This window comes from Giraffa tippelskirchi, chromosome 6 (assembly GCF_054371585.1).
Source record: "Giraffa tippelskirchi isolate mGirTip1 chromosome 6, T2T-mGirTip1v1.2.pri, whole genome shotgun sequence".
Taxonomy (NCBI): Eukaryota; Metazoa; Chordata; class Mammalia; order Artiodactyla; family Giraffidae; genus Giraffa; species Giraffa tippelskirchi.
In genome coordinates this window covers 20,837,847-20,857,467 of record NC_137280.1, presented here as the reverse complement: position 1 = coordinate 20,857,467, position 19,621 = coordinate 20,837,847, and the positions used below count along the sequence as shown (strand labels likewise).

At 34.1% G+C, this 19,621-nt stretch overlaps 1 protein-coding gene across 2 annotated transcripts in view; it reads right to left on the bottom strand.

Annotated features, from left to right (window-relative positions):
- Nucleotides 1-19,621, bottom strand: part of ZFPM2 (zinc finger protein, FOG family member 2) — a 499,502-nt gene that overhangs the window by 397,043 nt on the left and 82,838 nt on the right. The window contains exon 1 of one of the 2 annotated variants that reach the window (XM_081502272.1): nucleotides 93-129. The exons of the other annotated variant lie outside the window; for it this stretch is intronic. Within the exon in view, the coding sequence (XP_081358398.1) occupies nucleotides 93-129 (37 nt within the window). Of the gene's footprint in view, nucleotides 1-92; nucleotides 130-19,621 lie in introns of those variants that run through there. 2 annotated transcript variants of the gene reach the window in all.

The following is a 19,621-nucleotide window of genomic DNA, read 5'->3' as shown; positions in this document are numbered from 1 at the left end:
AAAGGACAGGTAGGACCAAGGGTACCCAGACAAGATAATGCCACATCCACGTCAACAAATAATATTGAGCAATGTAACAGGTGGAAAGAAACCTGTTCCTGAAATTACTAAATAGAAAGCAACCTCCATCTCCCATCCTTCCCCACCCCCAACCGGAAGCCCAAAGCTTATTCTTTTATTCTCTCCTGAAGAGCAAAACTGTGCACTTTATGTTCATTTGTTAGAATTAACTGCCTGGTAAAGAGTACAAGTCTCTTTTACACTGTTGTACAATTTTACCTGAGATTTTAATAAAGATTTAAAGTAATTGAATGCATTTTAATTGAACTGAGATTTTAATAAAGTCTATACTTTTAAAAATCCATCTTAAGAGTGGATTCCGAGAAAAGATTTCATTATATGTGTTTGAAGCTTGAAGAAAAAATTACATATTTCTCTCCCTGATGAAAGCATAACCCTATTCATAATTAATTGAATTTTTTTCTGAAATGAAAAGTAGTTTTCTAATGAAAAAAAAATGTAATTTGTATTTATGTGATACTTTTTCTGTAATAAAAATACAACTTCCTTAGAGTGAATGAGAGTCAGGTGCATTACATTAATGGACCTATTTTATTGAAAGCAAAGGGTGGGCTGTAGTTGTTGAGATGGATCTGAAGTGGATGACATGGAAATACCACATGGCCGATTGTGAATTTCTGACTGCCCAGAAGAATCAAAGTATCCAACTCATTTTACTAAGTGCAAGCCTGCATTTGCTCCTAAAGAAGTACTGTGGCATTTCATCCAAAGAACACAATTATGGTAATTTGTACTAATTGTCACTCATGTCAGCAGTCTCATCAGACAGGCTAAATACTTAAAAGGCTTAGGCAGTCTCTTTCTCTTACTTCTTAGAAATGTGGATTTAAATTTAAGGTACGTTCAAGCCAAAAAAATTATTACAGAGTTTCTTTATCCTTTTTAAAATTTATTTTTTCTCCTTTTCTCCAAAATGACAAATGTTAAGGAAGAAACGATGCACTAATTCCAAACACTCTGGTAGTGTGCTTTTTCTTTTTTAATTCTAGGTGGAGAGTTAAAAAAAAAACCATATGTGCTCAGTTGCATTCAAAAGCTATGGATCTCATATTAGTTTTTATCTCTTATTCATTATTTCAAGTAAAATATAATCTTTCACCTTTTAACAATTATGTCAAGTACTAAGACATGCAAGGAATATATAAAATAGTAATAAGGTAAAATATTACAATCACTAAAACAGTTATTTGAATAATTTTAACTATTAATTGAAAGTCTAACAAGGAATAAAACAGAATATTTTCCATGTTTTTATTTTTTCAAGATACTTAGTTTTAATAACAAGTTTGGTCAAAATAAGACACCTAAACTGTCTCATTTTTGTATCTCATATAGGACTTTCAAAGTACTTTCTTATGTGATCTTTAAAACAACCCAGCGAGGTAGGTATGGGAATTCTTCTTCTTTTTTTTTTTTTGTAAATCTGGAAAGTAAAGGTCAGCAGGTTAGTTAACCAGAATAAGGCTAGAAGTTAATACGTGAAAAAGTTGACATGAAAACTCTAGTTTATTTAAAAATGCCTTTTATACCACACTACTATGCAAACCATTCTTTTGTAGTTATAAATGCATTCTTTCATAAGTAAAACTATAAAACAGGTTACTCGTAAACACAATCCTTCAGAAATTGCTCATGTCTACTGAGATAACTTTATTTTTAGATGCTTAAAGATCTAGTCTTAAAATTGAGAAGCCTCTTGCTGCTCTTCTCTGATTACCAAAACTCAACCAAAACTTTAACCCTCCCAGCAAAAATAACCAGGAAAGTCTTTTTACAGACATTACCAAAAATAAAAGAATTGATTATGAATATCTAATTATTTGCATAATTTATATCCTTACCAAGTCAATCTATGAAGGAAACTGCCTTAATATCAGTTTATATCATGTAACAGACAAGACAATATAGACTTCTTTTGGAATACATACTCTCGGGTTTGGTTAACAAAAAATAAATCTCTAATTGTAAAGTAAATATTTTAAATAATTCATATAAATTTTACTGAATGTCTTTTTTACTTGTGTATGCTCTTCAATTACAAAATCCTCTATATTATAAAATGCATGCATATTACTAGAATAAAATTAATAGTAAAATACTTTGATTTTAAAAATAAAATGTGAGCAAACTTTCTAACATTCATAAAAGACTTTTTATTGAAGATAATATGTAATTGAACAATTACAATCGTCCAGGACTTAACAATTTGGCTCCAATAGTATAACATTAAATTAAAATTTAATCACTTTATTAAAAATTAAATAGAAAATCTCATGTGAAATTTTGAAAGAAACTCACAAAACATTGATATAGGCTCAACAAGCGTCTAACCAAGCCATTCATATATATACACATATGTGAAAAAGGCTTCTACATCATATATAACTTTTATTTTTCAAAGATTATGGTAAGATCTTAATTGACAATATAGTGTTCTATATTCCAAGGGCTGTTTTATTTTATGTTGGCTATCTATTTACAATTCAAATCATGTAACTGAAAAGAAGCACTTATTGTCAAAAACAAATTACAAAAACCCAAATGAAAGGTAAAAAAAAAAAATTCTGAGTTCATTGCTCAAAATACATGAGATCTCACTGTCAATATTTATAACAGGTTAAAAAAAGGTGATTTAGTAACCAATGTGTATTTCGCCCAAAGCACGTGTCAGATTGATATAATTTATTGTACTTCAAAATGTGAAATTACTAACCATTTCTTTAGCTATGCTATCAAGTCAGGCTCTAGCAAAAAGGATTCTCTTAAAATGCATAGTATTTATGGTTTAAGATTAGATCTCACCCTACTCTCTATATTGCAAACCTTACAGATTATCGGTGGCTATAAACTAACATTTTAAGAGGGTAAGAGACACTTGAAGCCCAAGCACAATTAATAGCACCAATGAAGGAGGGAATGAAGGAACCTCCTGTGTATGGATTAGTGGGCACAGAAGTCCACTTCAGAAAAATCGCCACACGTAATTTGACACAAATAATAATATCTACTTAGAAAAGGCTTACGACTGAGCTCTCTGTGCCCTCATGGAGAAAATTACTTCTGATTGAGGCCACTTGGCAGGCAAGTGAAACGAAATCTGAATTTCAACTCTTCAACTGCCTCTGATTTACAGATATTCAAACACATTCCAGAATGAATAGTCTTAATGTTTATAAATATAAATATTTATCTGATTTTCCAAATGTGAACAATTAGCTGTGCATCCTAAAGTTATGAATACAACAATGCTGGACGTCAGGCCCATAACGCTGTTAGTCATCTCTCAGAATGAAGAGGCATCTTTTCATCTTTTGTATTGGATTAATAATAGAGATTACCGGAAGATTCTGGTGGATACAAAAATATACTTCCATTTTCAGCAAGGGAGACAACTGGTACCCAGGAACCACCTGAATTGACCACTACTGCTACTACTTCTGCCCTCTAGAGATAAAGCTGAAGCTAAGAAGGGTGGTGCAGACTCACAACACTTGACAATACCCAAGACCTTCCCAAAGTGCGGGTAAGCTTCATCTGTGTGTGTTAGTCACTCAGTTGTGTCCGACTCTTTGCGACCCCATGGACTGTGGTCCACCAGGCTCCTCTGTCCTTGGGATTCTCCAGGCAAGAATACTGGAGTGGGTAGCCATTCCCTTCTCCAGGGGGTTCATCCTGACCCAGGGATTGAACCCAAGTCTCCTGCCTTGCAGGCAGATTCTTTACCATCTGAGCAATCAGGAAAGCCTGCTGGTACTTGTTAAGGCTTTATTCACCCAGCACCAACAGATATGTTGCAAAAGTTGAGCCTATGTGTGTCAGAAATTTTTCACACGGTGGCTGTTTCAGTGATTCGGAATTGGCAAAGAACAACAGGGGCATTCAAGGTTGAGTAGTCCTATCCTATACAAAGGTAGCATAATCACTGAATGAAATGAATGTCAAGAACTAGATTTATTTAGTTAAGAAGTATTTTGAGGAGTACTTCTCCCTGGAAAAATGAATTCATGCGAATATTATTACTATGATTTCAGGTGGTTAAAGAAATCCCTGAAGCCCATCCAAAGCCACTGGAGTAAAAGCTAGATGACAAAAAAAAAAAAAAAAAAAAGGCAAACAAGCAAAAACTCTACGGAAAAAATATAGGAGATAAACAAGAATTTAGAGGAAATAGGATTAAAATAAGCAATACAAGGAGGAAATGCAAAAAATGATAAAGACCAATATCATAAATATTAAATCAAATAAACATGTCTTTCAACATATATTATCTTGATAAAAAATTTCCTACTCTGGCAGCCTACTATAAACTAGACTGATCCTCACATAAATGTCAGATTGTCTTTGTTCATATAAATTCAAAGCACTTCAGAATGAGGCACCCAAGAAAGAAATTAAATTCTACAGAATTTAATATACATTGTCAATTATGAAGAAGAGAAACGCCAAATTCTATATTCTGATACAATGTCCCCCCAAATGGTTCCTTTCTCTTAAGTACTCGCTGGAATTAATTTATTATAAATTATTTTAGTTAGGTTTTGCATATGTTTTGATTAAAACAAGACACTTTGCCATAATGGAACTATAGAGAGCATTCAGTCTCCTCTCCATGCATTAATATTCTAAGCATTCTAGAGGCTGCACAAGACTAGCCACCTAGCAAAATGAGACTGTTTCAGAATACTGGGCAGCCTTGATTACAACCGACAGGTGGGAAGAAAGTCGAATTAAAATATTATCATTCCCAATAATTACAATAATCCATCACAGTGTGCTCAGAAATTCTGCTAGGTGAGTTTCCTCTAAAAACACACAAGTATTTCCAAACCTTTTTATTCTGTGTTTTAAAATGTATGCCATTTCAGGTCATTTTTACATCTGTTAGTATTATTAAAACTTCCATCAAAAATTAATTACATAACTTTACATATAGAAGGTACGCAGAACAAAGAACACATGATGAAATAAATTTCTCAAAATCTTAATGAACAAATGAAAATGAAAATGGTGTACTGTCTCCAAGTTGCCAGCTCCTGTTTTGTGCTTCTTTAAAGCTGTTTGCAAAAGAACCATTCAAACAAAGGAGTAAGAAGGTACATAAAACCTAGTATATATAAAACAATAGAGATCTGCAAATCTGACAATTCAAACAATAATATATACCATAGTTTAATATTACATAATAATTAGCCCACATTTTCATGTAATGCTTTCAAAAAGTAAATATGACAATATAAGCTAGGGATAGACAAATTCTGGTTTACATTTAATATGTAATATACAAATATGTCAAAACTCTATACAGGTATGCTGTATGTTAGTTAATAGGTAAGGGGAATTAATATAAACTTTCCATTCTAAACTTATGTTACATTTTTTACATTTTTTTTTAATAGGTAAGGGGAATTAATATAAACTTTCCATTCTAAACTTATGTTACATTTTTTACATGTGATAGAAATGTGGCAGTGGACTAATATTAATATTTAAATTGGATGCCATTACCAAATCCTCTGTATTCTAGCTTCATATATCTTCGTTAATCTCGGGATGATATTCACAAAACACAAAATATAAAATCCTTCTAATAGGAAAGACTGTTAGTTTCATACATTCTGTACAATGTGGCCTGTTTGTTCAATTAGAAATTAAAAGTAAAAATGCAACTCTAAAAACAAGAAATCCACAAAAATGCACCCGTCCTCATCTCTTTATGGAGTAGGAACATGTCTATCTTTAGAGTACTAATATCTTTTGAGTGTACTGGGGCATTTTTTGTGGCTCTCAGTAGTTCCTCTCTTAGAGTTTTCAGCTGCTACACTCAGATTCCTTAGAATCATCATTACCCTGTAGGCATGCCTCAAAATGCTACTCATCTGGTTCCTATTACATTTGTCTCATGCATATCCCACAGAGTCATTTAATGAGAAGGGGCAGGGAAGAGGGATGCTCTTTGGACAGTGCAAATCCATACTAACTCATGTAATTGAGCTTAACAGCAAGAATAAAACCTTATTTCTGTAGTTTAAAAAAATAGCATTTTAAACGAGCAAGTTCTTCCTGCAGTCACTCACTTTTAACAATAGTTGCATCAGGGGATCTAGTAGGAAGGAAACATTTTTATTAATTTTTCTCTTATCTGCCAAAAGAATGTTGATTTTTTTCATTTGCGTTTGTTGCCTGCAGGTAGCAGACCACAGAATTATATAGTAGAAATCCTTCTTTTTGATTAATTTCTTTCCATGTGTTAGGTTATTTCTTATATATAATTGATTTTGGGCTTTGCTCATAGCTGTACATCTTTTTTATATCTGTACCAACTGCTGTCCTTCAATCTAGAAAGTTGAAGGAAATTACCTGAATTTGTTAAGTTTATTAAAAATGAGATCTGTGAATATTTAAATTGAGTTTTGAAATGTTAATGCAAAAAAAGATATTAGAGAATTTTTAATGGTAGGTTCAATTTGACCATATTCCATTGTAAAAAGAAGAGAAGAGGGTCAGGTCTTATTCAAATTGTTTCTTTAGGGGAAAAAATGAACTCTTTGATTTTTATAAAAATAGAATAATATTCTTTGCTACAAGGTCCTTGGTCATTTTTATTAGATAGCAGTATTAACACTTCTTGTATATAAATCTGAGGACACTTTAAATTATTTAATTTTTTCCCCTGAAATGCTCTGTTTTTGGAACCTTCAAATTAAGTCAATTATACTAACAAGAAAATACTTTTGCTTATAACATATGCAAACCTAGCAAGCAGCAACTAATCGTACAGAACAGATTAAACACTGACATCACAGGAAAAACAAAGTCAGATGAGAAAATCCAGATAAATTTAAACTAGAATCTCTAATGACTAATTTACTCTCAGGCAGTAACTCAGGCATTGAAAAAAAGTCAGTTCATTAATAAGTGCCTTGTGCATTGACCCAGGAAGTCAGTGACAAAATTGGCACTGAAATTCACATATTTTGTAATCAGGTCGCTCAGTCCAGAGCCCCACAAAGCTTTCTGAAGATGGTAACTCTATCATAAAGAAACACAAAAGTATATTCATTACTAAAACTATGTATTTCTATATGATTTTATATACTTCAATAATATAAAGCCCTTAGTTGATAATAAGTAAAAATAAATGAAAGTCTTATACATCATTTTGGTATTTTTATGAGACTTTCATGTATCCATGTATTTATTCATTCATTTGTTATTCATTTAACCAGTATTTATTGAGGGTGAAGCACACGGCAGGCACTATATCGTGTACTGAGTTAACAGTCATGTACAAAGTGGATGGTCCCAGCCAGAAGGGAGGGGATAACTGAATGAAGGAGACACATGTTACATATACAATACAGGCAACTTTTTTTTTTAAGATACTCCATTTTAACATGGGGAGGGCAAGAAAGCCTTCTTAGATATCCCAAATTCCAATTATTTGTGCATTTTCTTATTTCCTCAGATATAATTTTATCTGACCTCCATTTGTAACTGGAAGTAGCAAGTATAGTACCTAGCATTTAACGGCATTTAATAGTTATTAAAATAAGAAAATTTTAGTTGGTTTTAACTGTCATAAAGTTGAAGATTAAGGAGAGAGAACACTGGGTCCAACTATTACTAATTATACTGTTGAAGGAAGTTTATTCTGCTATCAGTGTGAAATCCATGTCATTTCCTGGTTATTCAAATCAGGTGCCATCCACCCACAGCCTGCCAAAAGTTTTCTGGGGGATATGGGATCAGGCAAGCAGAAAATCTTCCACAAAATCAACTCTGTTATCACAACAGATCATCAAGTGTTACCTGGAATATGAATACAGTACATTATAGTATTCTAAAAGCACTATGCGTACAAAAAAAGTATTTGAATCTGCCCACAGAACCTCTTATACATGATATGTGAGTGATATTTATTAGGTGAATTAATCAGAACTTATAAGTTTATAGACCTGTACAAGAAAAAAAAAATGCATCTTCTTTAGAAACTTCAAAGCACCATCAAAATGCAGTTAGTATTCTTATTTGACAAACAAAATTGTGCAAAACTAGAGAATAATATCCTATATTGATTTACAAAGCTAAATTAGTATAAGCAAAAGAGATGTTACTTTATAAAATTATCTTATTTAAACGGAGATACATAAAACAGGGGCAAGAGGAGCCTAGTTTTCTAACTCTAGAATGGATGCATATTTCTTTCTCTTTCTAGAGCAAATCAAAGACAATGCACATGTTGGTTTTTCAAAAGTCTACAATAACAACAAAAGCATTAGCCAAACAATAGATACTAAACAAAGGATTCTGACGATTAATTTCTTAAATAATTTCATAAGGCAAAGATGAATCGATATGGTCCTTAAAAACATTCAGCATGAATTTCTTTGTCTCATAAGCAACATATCTGTGTCATGTGAAAACATCCAGCAAGCACAAAGCTACATGCAAGAAATTAAAGGAAAATCACTGCAAAGATTTGGGGGAATTATTTAAATACAAAAAAAAATCAACAAAAATACTTGCATCAGGTTTTGGTCACTGTATACACAAACTTCTTTTCCTTCTTAATAAAATTGTAATCTAACAATCCCCATCTCATCACATAGATCAATTTCCCTCTACTTATTCCTTCAGTTTAATAACATCCTTTCTGACCCTGCTTTATTAAAATGATTCTTTACATGTACAATTCATTATTGATTAAACCTTCTAAAAAACTCATTTTATAAAATAACAGCTCTAAAAATGATGCCTGATTTCACTGGCTAATTACAAACAGTTTGATAGCAAACAGTGGTTCTCTAAAGGTCACCCTCAGACCAGCAGCATTATCATCATCAGACAACTTGATAGAAATTCAAGATTAATTGTCAGACTCCACCCTAGATCTGGTTTCAGAAACTCTGAGGGTGAGGCCCATCAACCTGTGTTTTAACAAACCCTGTAAGGGATTCCAATGCATGCTCAAGTTTGAGAACAACTGTAGAAACAGAAATGTTAGAAGTCACTGTGTAACAGTACAAATTATATTTTTGTTATCATTTAACAGAAACAGTACATTATTTTGAAATTAACATAGGCTCCATCCTTTGTGTACTGCAGCTGATTCTGTGATCAAACTACTTATCACCAGGGCAACTCAGTGCAGTCAGACTTGATTAGTGACAGGTTAGGTTTGCTTATTTAGTGTTGGTTAATGGTTCTCCCAAATAATGCCAGAGAGTCTAGAAAGTGCTTCAATCACATTGTTTCAGACAATGCTGGGATGACATGGAACAGACTGGAGCCACTACTTCATGTTGATCCTACATGTTACTGCTTCATACACTTCCAGGGGCCCTGAATAAAGCAAACAATTGAGCAGCCAGTGAATTCGGCTAAAAAGTTTTTCATGTGTGTCTGGCTATGGCATACAAAAATATCTTTATACAAATAGGGATTGCATATCAATTTTTAAAAATTACAGTCTGCTATGTGAGTTATTTGAAAACCAAGAGCTTCAAGCAACATGGCGTTCTCCTCATCCTCCTCTTCTGAGGATAGGGCATCTTGTGAGATGAAAATGCCCATCCAGACAAGCAGGCCCATCAGTCAGTGGCAATCAGTGTGAAGCAAGAGGTCCCAGCCGGATCACACAGGTTCCTCCACTTACCACCTCTCGCTCCAACCCCTTATTATGATCAGGCTGGTGCACAAACCAAGTATGGTCTCCAGGATTTTATGGAGCAGTACCATGGCCAACCTTCATTGTTAACCAACATATGTGGCTTGCAAACTACATGTCCCAGTACCACCACCTTGAAAAGAATAGTCAACTATAGGAACAGAATAGGCAACTACAAAAATCTGTTCCATTTTCACAAATAGGTGTGGCCTCCTGATCCTGGAATGCTGCCAATTTGGCCCTCCGTTTGAGTTTGACACAGTAAATAATGATGAATATTCTCTCTATGCCTGTACAGTCCTGCACACATTTTCTGCACAGCTAGAAAAACAATTCCTTACACAAAACAAAGCATTGTTGTGGATCCTGTGCATTAGGTGGGGATACAAACTTTATAAGAATTTGCCGAATTTCACAAGTGTATGCGTAATTTTCCAAATTTCCATTCTGACAGATCTCCTTCATCTTCTGAAGGAGGGGAAAGGAAGGGGATGAAAAACCAAAACAAAACACAGATCTATAGTTGCAAAACCCTAACAAAGCGATGGAGGTGGGTGACGCTTTGTGAGTGAAGGTGAAAACAAATCAACATGTTCACCACACTCTAATTGTGCCATACCCTGGGATACATATCAAAAGGGCACTTTATAACAAGTGTTCTACCCTGTCATTAAACCACTATAAAGGCACCTCAATTCAGTGCTTGTGAACATCTCTAGAGGCCCCAGAAAGCACTTCCCCATAAAACATATCTTCAAAAAGACTTTTATTTTATACTAGCACATTAAAAGAGTATCTAAAGACACAGAGGCACTCAATATAGCTATATTTTTAAGAAGAACACTTACTCTCTGGAGAATTAGGAGAGCAGGTAGGGTGCCAGTGATAACAAAGCTAGCTTATCCACACTGCTCCAGCAGAGGCAACATGAAGGAAGCATCTAAGGGCTCTCTTAAAAAGAAAATATCCTCTGCCTTTGGCAACAAAGGCTACAATAGAATAAAAGCAAGCACCTTTACAGGCAGAAGTTATAGGGTAAGCCAAAAGGTGGAAAGCTCACATAAATGAACTCTCTGCTGGTGACTCACAGCCCTCCAATATTTGCATCGTAAACCTTGTGCCAGCCTCCAAGAGACACTCTCCTATGCACTTCTGATATAAGTAACTACACCACGTGCACACGTGTGCACACACATACACACAGGGAAAAAACGGCATAGTAGCTTCCTTTCCAATTAAATAGAATTTCATTTTTTCCATTAAACTGTAATCATACAAATGAATTTGCTAACTATTGAAGGTGGTAAGCTATAAAGTTCGTATTTCAATACTGATTATATAGCCACACTTAATGAAAAACCTAGAAAGATTCTCACCCTCAGTGATTCAATCCCAGTCACCCTCTCACTCAAGCCAAAGAAATACAGATCCTTTCCCTCCAAAGAGAAAATTCCAGAATACCAGAATTATCAGGACTTACCTAATATCCGATGCATTGGCAACAAGTACAGGGGAATTTTCACTCTTAAAGCCACATTTTCTAACTCTTGTAAACGAGACAAATTCATCTAACTTGAATCATTTAGAAATAAACATCTTCCTGTCTTCAAAAAGGTTCACCTTAAACAGGTGAATTAGTGCTTTTTTTTCAGTTTGCTTTTTGTCTATTTTTGTTGTTCTTCTTTGTGGTTATTTTCAATTGGCAATTACAATTTAGAACCAGTACACTATAAACAGCAATGAACCAAACTATATAGATGACTTTTATATGTTAATAGTCTTTCCCTAGTTCAGATATAATTTTTCAGCCATTTTTTAAAAATCATTCCATCAGCCCCCCTCACTCTGTTTTTATATACCTAAGATATTTTACTCTTGATGTGGAAAAATATAACCAAGTAAATTATACCAGAAAATGAAAGAAATTAAATCACAGAATGGATGCCATTCACTGTTAACTACAGCATTCAATCTGATCCTGCTTCCTCCCACTCAAGCTGTTATTACTCTATGATTTCTGAGAACAAAAAGGAGGTATGCACCTGTCACCCAGCACCATCCACCACACATCAACTTTCCCATCCCAGCCTTCTATCTTGGATCAGGCTAACCCTTTGCTCAAATATTAAATGAGTATTAACCATTGCTGGGAACATATACCCTGATGCCCTTTGCATCCTCAGGGGGAAATCATGGTGCCTATTGTTGGTTCTGCCATTCTCTTCTTTGTCCCAAGTCTTATTCTCTAGTCTCTATTATAACTGGCACCAATGTTAGTGTGAATGAGATTTACACTGAATGTTTGATGAAAATGAAGACTTTCAAGCCCCACTCCCCAAGATTCAGCAGCTCTGGGATAGGACCTAGGAATTAGAATTTTAATCCTGCATCTCAAGTTATTCTAATAGATCACATACTGGGATGCTAGTGATACATGTTCCAAACCTGGAAAGAAGAGGAGAGTGAAGCAGATCTGAGATATAACATCCCTACAACAATATGAGGGGCTTCCCAGATGGCACTAGTGGTAAAGAATCCACCTGCCAATGCAGGAGATGCAGGTTCAGTCCCTGGGTCTGGAAGATCCCCTGCAAGAGGAAACGGCAGCCCACTCTAGTATTCTTGCCTGAAAATTTCCTTGGACAGAAGAGCCTGGTGGGCCATAGTCCATGGGGTCTCAAAGAGTCAGACATGACCGAGCATACACACACAACAGTATGAGGGGCAAGATAAGAATGGATCATTATTTTTTAACAGTAAACCCTTGATATCATTTGGTTCCTTTATATTTATTTCTACTTTGTCCAAGAACATCTCATCCTATTTTGGAGGCTAAAGTGTATGTACTGATAGAAAGCATTAATTCTTCAGCTTTATTTTCTTTGAGGCCGCCTTTCCACATCTGAAGAGACATACAAGATCAGTCTCGCCATTTATTTTATCCATTGCACTTGAGAATTATTCATGTACCATATGGAGAGTTGGCTCCTCCTGAAGTTGTGGGGGAATTCCATTCCATCATGCTTCCCAATGCTCTTTGGAGATTTAACTGTGATAAGCGAAGCATATCTAAATTAGGTTATAGAAACTGTTACCTTTCCTTTGGTTTTGTTTTGTTTTCTGCCATATGTAGCTGCCAATGAAGAGTTACAATGAGGGACAAGGTTGGGATGGCGGGGGTGGATAGAACTGATATTTTTTATGAGCTGTTGATAAGCTGAGATGTTCTAAATGTTCTAAAATGTTCTCAAGAAATCTGCCACAATTCTATAAACAGCTACCGAAAATTTCACAAACTCTTTGAAAGAAGCAATATGTGAATCAGGGAATAATGTGCAAAGTGTAATTTGCGTGTCAGTTTGGGAGGGTTATACAATTGAGAGAAAAGTTCCTTCAATGAGGAAGTTAGAGATAACACAATTCAAACTGAGTTGAATTGTCCAAATTTTATTGAAATATTTAAGAACTATGTAGATTAGCAAGGAAAAAGTCAACAAGCGAAAATTCAGATTTAAAAATTTTAAAAGCAACCTCTCTGTTACTATATACAAGATAAATTAATAATAACACCTTGTGTATCTACAGTCAAGCAATAAAACATTAAAAAAAAAAAAAACTGTGACAAACCACTAACTCAACCATTAAGGCTTAAATAACAAAGAAGAAAAACATTTGATTAAATTTTTGGCTAAAAAAATTATTTAGTTAAAATAGGTTAGATAATAAAATCCATTTGATACAACACGGAAGCGTATTTCTAAAAATATGTTTGTATGAATGAAGACACAAAGCCACTTCTTTAAAAACCTCATGAAACTGGCTGAATCAGTAATAGTGCACAAGAACAAGAAAGTATATTTCCAATTGTTAGAACCTGTTTATCCTCCAGCTTCCTAAATCCTTTAGATCTCTACTCTGAGCTGTTTCATTTTCTCTTATTTCTGATAAGAACCTAGAACCTATGGTCAAATCTGCCTTGTATCAAGTTCCTTAGCATGAGTAGCCTCCCACACGTATCACAATTTTGGTCCCTTTGGAATTCCAGGGAGATCACAAATCTCATTAGGAACTCTCACTGCTAAGGAGAAAACATCATGAACTATTTATCTGCCCCCTGGCCAGCAACTGTGCTAGCCACTCTATTCTATATCATCCTGGCTTTGCCATCTTTACTTTCAAGAAGGAGAAAGACCTAACAACCAGGACAAGGCTGATGGAGATAACAGAAATCCTAAAGTGTGCTGATTCTCTGTTTTATGATTTGGCTATCTCTGTCATTTCGGTATGTTAAGAAAATATAAAATAAGGGCCCTTGGAGTTTAGGGTTAGGGATGGGGGAGCAATTTTGAAATAAGACAATATGTTAACTAACATTATGTTAATGACTACAAAGGAAGGCTTTCCCTGTATTGCCCAGAAATATATTTACTTAGTAAAATGCAGTAGTATTTTCAAAACATGCTTTTCTGTAAGATTTTGAGATATTCTTTCAAACTAAATATATAACGAGAGACTCTTAAAATCACAATAAAGAAGACAAAAAGTATAATGATAAGCAATATATAGACAGCTGATGGTCCAGAAAAATATAATTAGTGTTATTGATAACAAATGATGAAAAACCACACAAGAATGCAGAGAAAAATACAAATGGGTTAAAAAGATGATAAGTGGGGAAAAAAGACCCGAGCAAACTGGTTATACAACTGCAACCCACTAATAACAGATACTCTTAAATTTAAGTGTACTGAGGATATGATGAATTGACAATATGTATAATATTAAGAATTTCAAGACTGGGAAAAAGCCTCATACTTGAGATTAAGGAAAATAACTAAAATCAATATCAAGTTCATGTTTGTATTGTCAAGGAAAACCAGTAAAGACAGAATCATCTCTTTACCCCTACATCTATCTTTCTCTCCCCACAGCTATCATTACACCAAAGTAAATCATATAAAAAAAGAAAAAAATAATGGCAAAAAGCAGAAGGAAAAAGTAGCATAGCTTTACAGGGGAAAGCTATAAAAGAACATAATATTCAGTTGACTCTGAAATTTATATGTGATGTTGACCAAAACAGTCTCAGATCTGCTCAGATCAGGCAGTCTCAGTGTCTGCCTCAGACACTACATCATAAGACATTATTTCTGCAGACCTTCTTTTAAAGATGCATTCCCAGTTTCAGAGAGATGAATTATTTACCATTGAGAATGGAAAAACTGAGCTTAAAAATAATTTGCAGGGAAAACTGAAACTTATCAAAGATAAAAAGATATTTTTTTAAATTGCAAAGAAAAGAAGTTTGATTCAAATGAGTTTGAAGTTTGATTCAAAAGTTTGATTCCTCTCTAAAAGAAATTTAAATTATTTTGGGTATGATAATTAGATAAAAATAGACTTAAAAACAAACTGGATAATACTTCAAGATAACATTTAGTAGGAACTCTACTTTCCATATGTTTAAATATATTAAAACCAAGTAGTATTAATATACTGAAAAAAAGTTAAAATACAATAATTAGGAGCACAGAAACAGAATGCAATATCTAGCAGGACAGATAACTGAAGAAGTTTAAGATTGGGATAAAAATAGAAGTATATTAATTGTTTCATTAAACATTTTAAAATGTTAAAGATGTTTTCATGTGAAAACAGCAAAAATTTATGCTGACAATATTATTAATATCCTGCAACATTTAAAGAATTAGCAAATTCTAGTTACAGCATGTTGATTAAAAAATCAATACCATTGACTGGTAAATATTAAGCCACTACCACAGTGCTATACATTGAGGAATGAAAAATAAGGATATAAATAATTTGAATAATATAATTAATAAAATAGAACCTACAAGCACAAAATTAGATGTTAGATATTCAGTTTCCTATAAACAAAGACTAAATATTTATAAGGATTTATAAAATAGTTACAAACACTGACCGAATACTAGGTATTGAAATAGTTTTTAAAAGCAAATTGTATTACAAGGCAGTACAAATAGAAAAGATATAGAATTTTAAAATAACACAATTTTTCCTTAAAATGTTTTAAAACTGTAGGCGATATGGTTTTGCTAGTTTTGCATTCAAATACTAGCTTCCTCAGTTACTCATTTTCTAACTTCAGAGTACCTAGGAGAGACAGCAAAATGACCAGTAGGAACTACACAGAGAAGCAAATAAGATATCCTGAAGGCAAATGATGAAATACATATGGAAGGTCATAAAAGGAAAACACAAAATCATCTTAAAGCATCAAAATGTCTCAGTTAGACTGGCCCAGAGTTTCTGCATGAAAAATGAGGAGAAACTGAATAAATATTGACAATTAGTTAAAACATTTAAAACCTCTGGGAATTTATTAGAGAAAATAGTAAAAGCAAGTAAATAAAATTTGAAGAGTAAAAGGCAGCAAAATAGGTTTTAAGTCAAGGAAATCATTGTACTAATAAACTTGAAAATACAGTAAAATGCAAAATTTCTTTTTTAAAAGCCTGCTCTACTTTAACAAATTAAAGTAGAATACCTAAGTTGAAAAATGGTTGAAGAAAAAATTAAAGACACATATTAAATAATTTATAACATTAAAGCCTCCTAGGATTAATCTCATTCAGAAATATATATAACATTGAAAGAAATTAAAAATTTAATGAGAGAAAAAAATAATTTGTTTTACAAATGTGGCTGCATAACACACTCCCAAAAGTAAAAACTAAGTATTATAAAGATGCCAATGATTCCCAATGTAGTTTATATATACCACACTATTCTATTTTTTAAATCCTTGGAAAATTTTTAGGAATTTAAAAAAAGTATCTCCTAGAGTAGCAATGTCTGATAGAACTTTCTGTGATGATGAAAATATTCTCTAATTTTTCACTGTCTTGTATGGTATTCACTCACCCCATGTGGCTATACTGAACACCTGCAATAGAGCTAACGTGATTGAGAGACAGAATTTTAAATTGTATTAATTAACATAAATGTATATTTAAATATCCATATGTGGCTTCTATATCCATATATGCCTGAAGAATCCCATGGACAGAGGAGCCTGGAAGGCTACAGTCCATGGTGTCGCAAAGAGCTGGACACAACTGAAAGTGACTTAGCAAAGCAAACCAGCAATGTGGCTGGTACTAAAACAGTTAGCAATAGACTATTACTTGTAAAAATTCAGTAAGTAAAGACATTTTTTAAGAGAAAGGAATGGACTAATTAATTTGAAGTAATTAGTTAGCACTTTAGGAAAAAAATCAACTTAGGCCCTTATATAATTTTAAAAGTAAATTTCAGGGTTGTTTTTTTTTTTAAGAAATAAGTGAAACATAAAAATTATAAGCACATAAGAAGCAGAACTAGTTATTCACCAAATCTTTGAATGGGGAGTGATTATTTTAGATACCATGAGAGAAATCACAAAGCAGTAAATAAATGGACTTAAGTTTAAACCAAAAAAATGCAGCATAAATCTAAATATATTGGGGGTTTATATGTCACAAAATTATAAAAATAAAACATAAGGGGAAATTTCTTAGCAAATAATTTAGATAATGTGCTAATAATGTATAATAATTATTAAATTATTTAGGAATTTTCAAGACACTTCCTCTTTGCCTTGCCAGGTCTTATGCTAGGCAGTGGTTATACACAGTGAAGGGGATAAGGTCCTTTCCCTCATGGAGGTTACAACTAGTGGGGACAATAGCAATAAAGTCATTAAAGGAACATGGTTTTCTCAAGCACCAAAGTTAGGAGTTACAATTGATTCTCCTCTTTACTTCACTCATGCATCAAATCTATCAGCAAGTCTTCGAAGCTCTACCTCTAAAACATAACCCAAGCCAACAGCTTCATACCATCTCCACTTCTGTGTCCCTAGTTCAAGCTACCTTTATCTTTCCCCAGTGCTGATGGAGTGGCCAGCCTTCCCATCTTCAGGCCACAGTCTATTCTTGTGGGATGTAATTACATCTGGTTACTCCTCTGCTATGATGTCCTTCATGTGTACTTTGGGTGAAGTCCAAAATCTATAACATGGAGCACGAGATCCTACACAAAGGCCAGTTTGAAGTTGACTACCAGTGTTCTTTGAAATGAACTGAAACTCATCCACCCTACCTTGTATCTTAGCCTTATCAGCCTTCTTTTAATTCTTTAAAAAATCAAAGCTTATTCCCAATGCAGAGGTTACATCCTATGCTCCCCTCTGCCTGGAACACTCCACAGCTGCTGATTCAGATCATCGGTCAAGTTTGAGCTCAAATGTCCCCTCTTCACAGAGGGCTACTAACCCTTCACTCTCCATCTCAACATGGTCTTTTTCTTTTTTTTTCGGTGAAGTCTCCAGAGACACTGGTTCTCTTACACAAAGTACTGGCTCACATTTGCAGAAAAATTTACCAGTGATGCATGTACAGACCTAAGACCATTACTAAGCTTTGATATGGGATCTCCTTGTCTGGAAATCTCTACTAATTAAATAATCCAAACCATGTTCCTTTAAACTCCATTTTAAATACTGATATATGGTAAGAACCTAAATGATCCAAATGGTTGAAAAGCGGAGAGATTCAGAGTTTGGGCACTCGAGACACATAACCCAGATAACAGTTAAACCCTGCTTTCAGTTCAGTTCAAGTCAGTCGCTTGGTTGAGTCCGACTCTCTGGGACCCCATGGACTGCAGCACGCCAGGCTTCCCTGTCCATCACCAACAACAGGAGCTTGCTCAAACTCATGTCCATCGAGTCGGTGATGCCATCCAACCATCTCAACCTCTGTCGTCCCCTTCTCTTCCTGCTTTCAATCTTTCCCAGCATCAGGGTCTTTTCAAATGAGTCAGCTCTTCACATCAGGTGGCCAAAGTATTGGAGTTTCAGCTTCAACATCAGTCCTTCCAATGAACACCCAAGACTGATCTCCTTTAGGATGGACGGGTTGGATCTCCTTGCAGTCCAAGGGACTCTCAAGAGTCTTCTCCAACACAACAGTTCAAAAGCATTAATTCTTCAGCACTCAGCTTTCTTTATAGTCCAACTCTCACATCCATACATGACTACTGGAAAAACCATAGCTTTGACTAGACAGGCCTTTGTCAGCGAAGTAATGTCTCTGTTTTTTAATATGCTGTCTAGGTTGGTCATAGTTTTTCTTCAAAGGAGTAAGCCTCTTTTAATTTCATGACTGCAGTCACCATCTGCAGTGATTTTGGAGCCCCAGAAAATAAAGTCTGTAACGGTTTCCATTGTTTCTTCATCTATTTGCCACGAAGTGATGGGACTGTGTGCCATGATCTTAGTTTTTTGAATGTTGAGTTTTAAGCCAACTTTTTCACTCTCCTCTTTCACTTTCATCAAGAGGCTCTTTAGTTCTTCACTTTCTGCTTTACCAATTACTAATTATATGACTTGTCAACTTGCCTAAACAAAGTTCTAAGATCACATTTTTTACAAGAAAAAATAAGAAAATAAGTGTATAAACAACAGCATAGAACTTTTAAGAAGGTCAAATAATGCATTGTAAATCTCTTAACTTGGGAGTTCAGTAAGCCTGTTTGTCTATTATTGAATATTAGTAACAGTTAGCTATTAACCAAGAGTGTTTGGATTCAAAACCTCCTCTAAAATATTGCTTGTTTGAACTTGAGTGAGTCTCTATTTTCCTGTGCCTCATTTTTCTCATCTATAACACAGAAATGACAATAGCCCTACCTCATATCATCATCTTTAAGAAAAATGTGTTAAACCAGGATGATGCTCTTAAAACAGTACTAGACAGTAAATACTCAAAAATATTAATTATTAATATTCTTTATTCAAAATGGAATACTCTATAATCATTAAAAATAATAATTAGGGCTATTTTGTAA